This window comes from Antrostomus carolinensis, unplaced genomic scaffold, assembly GCF_000700745.2.
Source record: "Antrostomus carolinensis isolate BGI_N321 unplaced genomic scaffold, ASM70074v2 scaffold4293, whole genome shotgun sequence".
Lineage (NCBI taxonomy): Eukaryota > Metazoa > Chordata > Aves > Caprimulgiformes > Caprimulgidae > Antrostomus > Antrostomus carolinensis.
In genome coordinates, this window is record NW_010304288.1 from 91,157 (window position 1) to 101,733 (window position 10,577).

The 10,577-nt window shown below is 37.1% G+C and overlaps 1 protein-coding gene across 1 annotated transcript in view; it reads right to left on the bottom strand.

The window, feature by feature from the left end:
* Positions 1–10,575, bottom strand: part of LOC104522157 (sodium- and chloride-dependent GABA transporter 3) — a 98,230-nt gene extending 87,655 nt beyond the window's left edge. The window contains exons 1-5 of the mRNA XM_010164378.2: positions 10,423–10,575; positions 9,727–9,957; positions 5,644–5,778; positions 5,336–5,476; positions 3,814–3,904 (exon numbers count right to left, since the gene is read on the bottom strand). Of these exons, the coding sequence (XP_010162680.1) occupies positions 3,814–3,904; positions 5,336–5,476; positions 5,644–5,778; positions 9,727–9,946 (587 nt within the window). The 5' untranslated portion in view covers positions 9,947–9,957; positions 10,423–10,575. The remainder of the gene's footprint in view (positions 1–3,813; positions 3,905–5,335; positions 5,477–5,643; positions 5,779–9,726; positions 9,958–10,422) is intronic.
* Between the last annotated feature and the right edge of the window lie 2 nt (positions 10,576–10,577).

Below are 10,577 nucleotides of genomic sequence, written 5' to 3' on the forward strand. Positions count from 1 at the left end.
AAGCAGTCATCAATTACAGGTTCTCAAACTATTTTAAGTTTTGAGGTCTTTGCATGTATAATGAGATTCTTATGAGTGTACCAAAAGGAAAATAGCATCCAGGACCTACTGCAGTACTTTAATCTCTTAAGTCTTTGCCTTTTTTTTTCCCCATTACAATAAACAATTCTTCACCCCCTATGTGACTCAGCCATCAAAGCTGGTAGAGAATACTGAATTATCAGAGGAAATGAGTCTATACCTGCTAGGGAAGCAAAGAAACAGTAACCCCTGTACAGACCTGAGGAAGGGTAACTACTAGTCTGCATGCCAGAAAAGCTTCATTGTACCACAAAGTACCCTCTCAGTCATCATGGGTGAGTTGCTGTTTGATTTCAGCAACAGTTTTAGGAGTAGCCAAGGCCACAGAAGCAACAAAAGCTAGAAATATTTCAGCAGAGATACTGAAGTCTTTATTTGCTATCCTCAAACTAACAATTTTGATTTGCTTCCAGTCACAAACAAATAAGGGCTGAGCCTTCTAGTGTAGATGATGGAAAAGACTCAGTAGTACTAGTTAACTGGGGTGGCGGAGAGAAACAAAGAAAAATACTCCTTTTCAAAGCCAGAAGTAAAGACATCCTTTTGAGCCTGGCATATTCATTTGTGTGAGTGCATACACACAAAACCTAATCCAACTTCTGGCCCTGCTACTAACCTCTGCTGGCATGTCCATAATGCCACTCTAGTCTGCTGTGTGATACACAGCAACCTGTATATCCCTCACCATTACTAACTCGTAGACTGAAAGAAACAGATAGCACTGCTGAGACATGTCCCTGTGTAAATACTGAGTCTTGCCCAAGCATTTTTGTTGTTGGACTTTCTTTTTAAATGAAAAAAACCCTGAAGATATTGTGAATACTCTAGAAGATGGTGATAATGTGATATGATTATCAAAGGAAAAATGTAACATCAGCCTGACAGTTTACAAATGCAGGATTCAGTTCTACATGAAATGAAATCACATACAGTAAGCAAATACAGTCAGTATTCACAATAATTACCAATCTAATGCACAGATTGTAACAAGAATACATAGCAACAGACTGGGGGGGGGAAAGAAACACACCAAAACCCCCACAAAACCCAAACTATTTTTCCCCCAGTTGACCCTTTACACAATAAATTGTGGCCATGAATGACTTAGAGAAGTTTCAATTGCGACTTGACATTGCAGAGAGCAAAGTGTAAAGGTTTTTAATGGTGTGGTTATTCAGAAGAAAACTAGAGCAACCCCCTTCCCTTCACAAGCATCAAATTAATTGTAAGGAACTTGGTCGTTATGCAAATGAATTCAGTCCTGTGACTGGTTATTGCAGTAATGAAGATTCTCACACACTATCCACTTGAGTTCTGAAAATAGCAATGAGCATCTGCTCAGTACAGTCTACCCCATCAACTTTCCCTTTACTAGTTCTTGCAAAAAGAATCTTTCAATAACTGTATGGTTCTTGACACCAGAATTTATAAAGGAGTAAAGCAACATCATGTGAACAAGATCCAGACACATTAACTAGTCTAGTAATATATTTACTGCGTATTAACCACTCTGTGATCTGCACTGCGCATCTACACAGAGACCTCTATTGTGCATTTATGGCTGTTTTATTTAAGACATAGAACTTAATTATAATCTTCTGTTCATTCCGATTAGTCATTTTTATTCAAATATCAGGCCTCATGTTTAATAAAGTTAATTCTTCCACTTATAAACTAGTCTGTCATGTCTATGCTAAATTTTGAAGCCGTACAACATTGTACTCACTTAAATTTTAACAAGGCAAATACCTTCCTCAAAATACACTCATTTTCCAAGGGTGAAAAGCAACTTCAGTTTTGCTTGGACAGAGAAAGTAGGTGAGTTTAGCATCTTAAGCTATTGGCCAGTAAACTGTTAGTATTACAAACAGTTTGTCCACAACATACCAAATATGTTTAAAATAAATAACTGATTATTTAATTTACTTTCCTTTTTATTTTTTGTGATTTAAAAAGTTTTGGAGTGTGCATTTTCAACTTTGTATACACAGGATTGTAAAACATGTTAGAGAAAAGGCTAAATCTGATTATCCCTTCTAGTTTCATAATTCATTCCTAACTCGGACAAAATCAGGTAGGCAAATAGGTCCAAAAATTGAAGGATTTAAAACCCACTGTAACTTGAATCCAAGTTTGGCTATAGAACCTTGTTTACCTTCATTTTTAGAGAATTCTGAGAAGGGGACAGGCTTGAAATATATCTCTATGTGTGTCAAAATAACACTGACATGGGAACTTAGGCAATCCAAAGATGACCACTCACAAAAAAAACCCAAAACCCTAGAAACATGGGGACAGAAAACGTAGCCTGTGCCCTCTGTATAATTCAACTGAACACTACCTAGTTCTCTGGATAACTGGAGTTACCATCAAGTGCCGAGTCCTGAATATTGTTGAATAAGCAAATAAATACAGTGGGTAAATAAGGCTTGTACTGAAGAAAATACTTCGTTCATTTATTCTAACTATATGAAATGTGAGTTCTAGTTATCCCAAAGAATCATAAGATATTTTTGTTAAAATGATTAACTCAGAGCAATCAGAGATACCACCTAATAAACTCTTGCTTATTCTGAAACATTAGCTGGGAAGTGGGAAAAGTAGGTATATTTTTATTTAATGTGTTAGGTGTTCAGATTACTGAAAATATTACCAGAAAAAAAAATAAAGACAATTTTAACCAGGGAGTGTATGCATTTCCATGTCTTGCTCAGATTTATTTTGGTTTAGGGGGTTTTTATTTCTAAATAAAACAGTATTATATATTGAAGCAATAACTACCACCCATGAACGCTAAGGTAACTTATGTAGCATAAGCTAACATTCAAGAAAATAATGTCAATGTAGAGTTCTCCTTTCAAGGACAGTCTTAATTTATGGTCCTTTCAAAGTGTAGCTATTGCTGTCCTTAACATAAAACAGAGCTCTGAACACAGAACCTCACAACTAGGTTCTATCTTAATAATAAAATCAGGGAGATTAAAATGGGTCCTCAAGAAATTTTAGTAACCCAGAATTTCGTAACACACTTTGAATTGTGAGATGACTATTAGAAGTAACATTCCACTTCTACGACTGTCTTAAACACCGTGCCTGCAAGAAACAAATATGCAACTACACATACATTAATTAAACATTTATAGTAAAAAAAATAATGTATCCTCACAAAAGCAGACCATATTTTGAAAAGAGATAATTCTCTTCTATCACTTTAACTAGAAATCAGAATCAAGGAGACAGAAGAGAGTTACACTCTCCTATTATTATAGCTGAATAACTAACATTTACATAGTCCTTTAAAAAATAATGAGATACAAAGCCGAAGTATTAGCTCAAACAAGGACAAAATGCAACTCTCAAACTCTTAAGAGAAGAAGCATCTTGGAAAAAAAACAAGGAAATATTTAAAATCATCCTCTTTCTTTCACCTCTGCTTCCTCATTAGTATGGGTTTGAGGCTCTTTCCTCCAGCAGCAGGAGCCAAGCTCCCAAGCAAGTTGCACACTTTGTTCTATGTTCTTTCAGGATATGGAATTCCTTTCCTTGTATCCTCTAAAAAAAAAAAGAGTTAAAACTCTCATCCTGACCCTCTTTCACTGTACAAGAAAACTTCCAGCTGAACTCACATCACTAAGTTCTATAGGGTTATAAGGTATCTAATAATGTGTAAATGATCAATATATTGGAAGACAATGAATAGTCTGATCAAACATAAAGTTTACGTGCACTTACTCCCAGAATTCCATCACTGGAGAAGTGGCATTTTGTAAAGAGAGTTGACTGCAGTTGCTCATATTAAGTTTTTGAAATTCCACACAGTTTTCTGTAAAAGAACAAAAAAGAGTTTGCTATATTGACACGTAAGTACATTTCTTCTTGTGCATCTTCTAGCTTATGTATCTTGTAAAGCCACCGTTCTATAATAATTTTTCTCTATGTGGTTAAATGATTTCTGGATACACTAAAATGCCACACCGTATTTTAATCACCAAATCACAGGCTTATCTCAGAAAACTATCCATGCAACATTCTCCTGTAACACCTTCCAAAGGCACAATTGCAATGGCAAGGGACAATAGAACATCTGAGGCAGAAGAAAGAAGCTTTGAGAAACTGAGGCAATTAATTGGGAATTACAACATACTCCTACTCCAACTGCTGGTTCAATGGCAACAATTGACTTACAAAACACTGCCAGCGACAAGCTTCTACTTTGCCTTAATCCAGCAAGTGAAAAGTCATTCTGGCTTATTATTATTATTATTATCATCATCATCATCAGTGATAATGCAGAGAAAGGAGATCAAGGCAGCTCAGTATTGTTGAGTTGACACTTAGCATTTGAACAGCTACTTGCATTGGCTAAGCACCTTTGCAGGGTTGTCAAAATTGATACTGAAGCCTTCCACATCTACTGGGTCCAAGACTGGTTCCTTAACGTAACCTAAACTGCAAGCTTTCAGATAGCTTTAGGTGTGCTCAAAGAACATCATGATAACCAATTAATAAAAACCATGAAAGACAGTATAATTGGCACACAATTTGAAATCAGACAGTAATATAAGGAATAAATGCAAAAACTTCAGGAACATGGAAATAAGAGCATTGGTATGTATCCCTGCCCATAGATCTTTGTGATCTTCAAAAGCAAAAAGTAGAGGATTAGAGATAAAAATATCAATGAAAGGACTGATGCAGAGCCCTACACTGCAAACCCTTACAAACACACACCTCACCTTTCATGGAAGAGGCTACTTTGCATGCAGTAAGGATTATTTATGTGACTAAATTTTCAGAAGTAGCTTGATGAACATTATCCCTCAACATCTGGCATTAAAAAGAGCGAATCCAAAGTTACACATTTAATATTTTCATCTCCATTTAAACTCATCCCGATTTTATCGGAGTGAAAAAGCAAGACTGTAACCTGTCATCAGCTCTTCAGCAGAATTCACTATATTCAGGGAGATTAGATATGACTGCAAATGAGAGTCTTGGGATTTAGTCAGAATATCTTACAGAATCCAAAGCCTTCTTTCGCTATCTGACATTATATTCTGCAGGAACAAATACTCATACCATGACCTAAGACAAAAAGGTATGAATAAGTCTTCACTCTTATCATGGTGTAGTGTGATGTGATTGGCCCATTTCCACAGACTTTCTACCAGAATAGTTTTGTTCCTGACATTTTAATATATCAATCAACTATATGGAGGTATTTGTATAGCAATAATCTCTACTGAGGTCGTACCTGTATTCCATTCATGCCCACAGGTAGCCCAAGGAAGCTCTGTAGTAAAGCAGTTAAACAAATAGAAGATAGCCCATGCTAAAATGATGATGTAATATACATTTAGATGTGCCTCTATAACTTGGGTAGCATATCCAATGCCTGGAGAAAAAAAAAAAGTGAGACACAATAGAAAGCTTTTCTTTTTCAGGTAATTAAAAACCAAATGCTTACTCTTTTAAGTATAAGATAATTTCAATATTGATACAATTGATTTTATTTCAGATTTAATGCATTCTTTTGCCGTAGAACACAGAACTGTTTGTTACCTTCAAATAGAGGGCAAACTTTCCTCCAGCATGTAATGCCTCCTTCACTAGTAAACTGTCCCAAGGCTGTCTCCAAGAAAAATACTGGTATTCCACAGCAAATAAAAAAAACCACGTATGGGATGAGAAAAGCACCTACAAACAAACATTGAGGGGGTTTTGGTTATAATGAATACAGTTCTTTGACAGTTTAGTGATAAATTAATTTTCTTAATAAAGGAAGGACCACTTACTAGCCACCTCTCAGACGTCATGCTGAAAGGGCAGGAAGTTTTTACTCCTGGCCCCAAATATCAAAAGTTAACCTGTAAGCCAATGTCACGGACTAAAAAAGACCAGAGTTCCTCAGAACAGACTAAATTCTGATCACGTGTCTCCCAATCACAGAAAAGACCACAGTCTTGCTCAGCCACACAGTTCTGCTCTGATCACCACCAACTCAGTCTACACTATCTTCTCTTCCTTGCCTTTCTCAGGAAAGCAGGTACAAAGAAGTGTTATGGAAATTAAATCCAAAAAGTCTTTTGTATGTTATCAGATAAGTCTGATGATAAGAACTATGAAAAGGGAATGATGAAATTAACTTCAGAACTACTTGCAAGAACAGGAAAGCAGGGCTTGGCCTTATCAGCTAGAAATATTAATGTGAAATTTTAGGAAAATAACAAAGCATCAACATTGTTAGATGCTGACAATAAACTCCAGCATAAAAAATGAACAGTACAATTCAGTGCTGAAGCATTATATACAACAAAACCAAAAATTCTTCTCTTATCAATTAACACGTAGTAGAAGCATTGTATTATTTAAGGATTTATGGTATTATTAGGTGTGGCACTTAAAGAATATGACTGTAAAGTATGCAGAAGCAAAGAAATGAGAGAAGATACATATATTAGGCATAATATCACTAGATTCTAGGTATTCCATTTAGAACTGAACCTAAATAATAAGAAATAAAAGAAAGCCTTTTGACTATGTAGAGAACCTGTTGGCATACAAGGCATAAAGAATTCTTTTCCTCATTCCCCAAGTACTCAGACTTTCTGATGAGTCAACACATGAGGTGGAAAGCAGGCAAATATATTGGTTTAGACTGAAACAAGGCAAGAAGGAAATAAATAGTGAGCACAAAGCACAATAGAACTGATTCTGTCATTTTTACTTACACCAAGAAAGTTTTACTGGTTTAACTAGACAGACTAGCACAGTGAAGTCCTGCACAGAATAATTCATCTGAAGTTGCAGGAAAATTACAAAGAGTTAACTGTCAAATTAAGTTATGACAAGAAAGGTTAGTACAACATACATGATGTGCTGTATTCAGGTCTCACCTACTTCCTCCCAAACAAATAACCCCACAACACTGATTACCTTCATTTAAAGCTCCCTTTAAATGACATAAGCATCCCACCATTCATTCCGTTTCAAATCAACACAAGATATGCTAAACACACAAAAGTTGTGGTGGATGCATTTTTCCTAGAAAGATGTCTTTTACAGTGCTGTCCATCATCCCGTACACATTGATCAGTTCTCAAGAGCACTGGCAATAGCAGCATTTCCCCTTCAACAGGAGTCCTGCAGATCAATTTGATCATTAATAAAGAGCACCTTAATAGCTACCTCTCTAATACTAAATCTCTGTCAGAATATTAACTATGAATAAAATGTTTCTGAATATAGCCAGGAAAATGTCTACAACTACTAGGCATTCATGATCTTAAAAAAACACAACAAAACCCCACAAAAACCAAACCCCACAACACACACACACACCCTGCAACAATTGTTATGCCTTAATCACTTTGATTAGGAAGTTGAGACAACTAAATACAGCTGCTTTGACTTGCAGTTTCTTTCTTCAGACCCAGCTCAACAAGAGAGATCTAGATCTCATCGTGAGTAGTCTCTTCCTTCAACCAGGCAATCTGCCTGGAGTTGAATTGCAGCTGCATCTCAAGCAATACACGTGGACTCCACACAGAATGGAATCCTTGCACCCAAAACGTGGTTTCTCTGTATGATTCACTAAGCAAATGGTTAGAACAAAATCCTTTTCAACCAGGTGACCTGCTGGCCAGTATCAAATCCAGTTTGGCCCACCCATATGCACAATCATAGAGAGTTTAACACGGCAACTTGTTGAAACTGAAAGTGTTATCTTTGACTCTATTTTTACAACACTGTTCTACAACAGGTATACATCATGTAACCAGAGGACATCAGGTTTCCCAGCTTGCAAACAGATCAATTTCCAAGACATATCTAATTCTAAGCATGAAAATAAATTAATTTTCCTAAAAACCCCACTAAATATCTCAAATTAAAAGTATGAAAGCTTATGCCTACGCTACCTGTTATGACTCAAAGTATCAAAGAAAGGCCAGACTTCAGAAGTTCCATACTACTGCTTCTGAATTCATTCTGTATCTAGCAAGTTATTTCATAGCTAGCTCATGTATCTTACTATTGTCCTCACTTGCCACACACTACGTAGTTTTTACATGTGATGCATCAAACATGCAACTCTGGTCTGATTCCAGCAGGGTATTCCAGAGAGTTACAAAGAGATGGTAGCCAGAGGTCACAGACCAAGTCCTCAATGAATAAAATGGAAGTCAATGGCAAATTTCCCGTGGTGCCAGGACATGACCAGTTAAACCATACACATTAATCACCTCTGTATTCTCTAAGAATAGAATTAAGTATCATATTTAAGTAATTGCTTTTTCACCAAATCACCCAAAAACATTATTAGATTTTTTTCTACCTAATGTTATACCCTTAAAAATGATAGCATCACATTTTGACAAGCTAGCATACAAAGATTACTATGTGAACAAGGAAATCTTTGTTACACACCAAAAAAATATTTCTATCTTTTCCTCCGCCAAAATTTCTCTGGGAAAACTCTGACAATCAACAAGAAACTGTTCTGCATATCATATCCAGCATATTAGTATTCATGTACCATGAGCAGTACTTGGTAGCATCATTCTGAAAACAGGTGAATTCTTACTATCATAGGTTTGCCAACATACAGATACCTAAAGAAAGGAGCTGCAAACCATAAACACATCTTCCACAGAACTATCAGCCTTACAGAAACTGCAGACAAAACGGGACAAAACCATCCCTGAGTTCAGACAAACCTTGCCTAGGTTTGGAGGGACAAGGGAAAGGAATGTGGCACAGCACTGTTAGCAAACAAACCTGTTAAAGAACAGACCTTTGCCTATCAGCCACTAGACATAGTATTTCTCTCCCAGCCTATATGCTCACACTAAAAATGATTCAGGCCTTCAGTGGGAAGAGTGTTGAATCCAGTCCACGGAATTCTAAACTAAATTTTTAATTTACTTTTCTTTCCTCATTGCTTTGCAAGTCACAGCTGATGTGGTTATTCTTAACTGCCACATCTTACACAGTTTATACTTAACTATAAACATAAATGCCACTTTCAGAATTTAAGTCTGTTCTTTTCTCTCTCAAATAACATTCTTATTCTAAACTTTAGAGGGTTTGCTCTCTTCTTTGAGTAACAGGCAGCTTTTACATCTTCCGCTACCCTACTGTAGTGATTTGGGAAGTAACGAGAAAAATAAGTACGGTTGAGTTAAAGAAAGAAGAAAAAAAAGTAATCTTTGTAGCATTATCAAAACCAATATTCATCCTCTGCAAAGTACACTGTTGTGAAAAATAAACTGCTACATTACTTTCTATGTCAAACTCATTTAAGTATGCCTGGGTCTGTATTCACATGCAGAAGAAAACTCACCGTACTACAACACTGGTGTCTCCAGCAATAAAGATCTTACAGGAAAAAAATATGTTCATTTCTTTTACTAACACAAAAGAAACTTGTGAAAATAAGCCACACAATATTTGAAGAGGAGAAGGAAAGAGAAACACAATGATTTTTCTTATTTATCAGATGCTTAACACTTCCTTATCCATGCATGCTCTAAAATCCTGAATACCTATCTCTTAACTAGGGCAAGAAATCACTGTAAAGCATTCTTAACTCTTTATTTACCACGTTTATGGTGAGCTGTAAATCAACATATGGTGCTATCTTACCTCCTCCATTCTTGTAGCAAAGATATGGGAATCTCCATACATTTCCCAACCCAATAATCTCCCCTGCCACAGAAAGCACAAATTCAACCTTATTGTTCCAGTGACCTCTTTCATGAACTTTCTTATCATTGCTGTGGATGAGGTTGGTACTTGAGGCTTCCGGGTCCAAAGCATCTTCTGGCTTGCCATTAATTATAGGAATAGTCTTTTCAGCTGTCATGACTGTTCAGCCTAGGGGAGAACAAAAGAAAAACATACAGATGTTTTAAGTCACTTGTTAATATAACCTTCAATGACTAAGTCCCTCAGCTTATCACTGACTACTCATTACCTACATAAATTTGCAGGTGAAAGTGAAGGAGGCAACTCTGTAAGGCAGGAAAAGTTGTAAAGAAGGAAGAAGAAAAAGAAATGTGAGGGGAAAAATAGGATATAAGCTTGTATATAAGGGAAGTAGAAGAATACTTTCAAGTAGAGACAGACAACTTAGTAGAACATTGTTTTAAGGTGCAGATAATCAAGGCTTTCAAAAATCCCTCCCCAAGCAAGGATCCCAGCCTGACTAACCTACCAGAGGACAGAGATCTCCTGCACCTTCCAGGCACACAACTGAGAACAGAAGAAAGGGATGTGCAGAAGGGGGCCGGAATGGTTCTGGCCTGCCTGGAGGAGTAAGGCTGCTCCCAGACTACTCACCCAGGGCTCTGCCTGTGCCTGCGCGGCTGGGAGAGGGACAGGGTCTCTAGCTCAGCGCTCGGCTCCGAGCAGACCTCTGCGGGCTGCCGCTCTCCGCTCTGTTGCGCGGGAGGCACGGGGCAGGGCGGCGGGAATAACGCGGGCAGCGTTAGGGT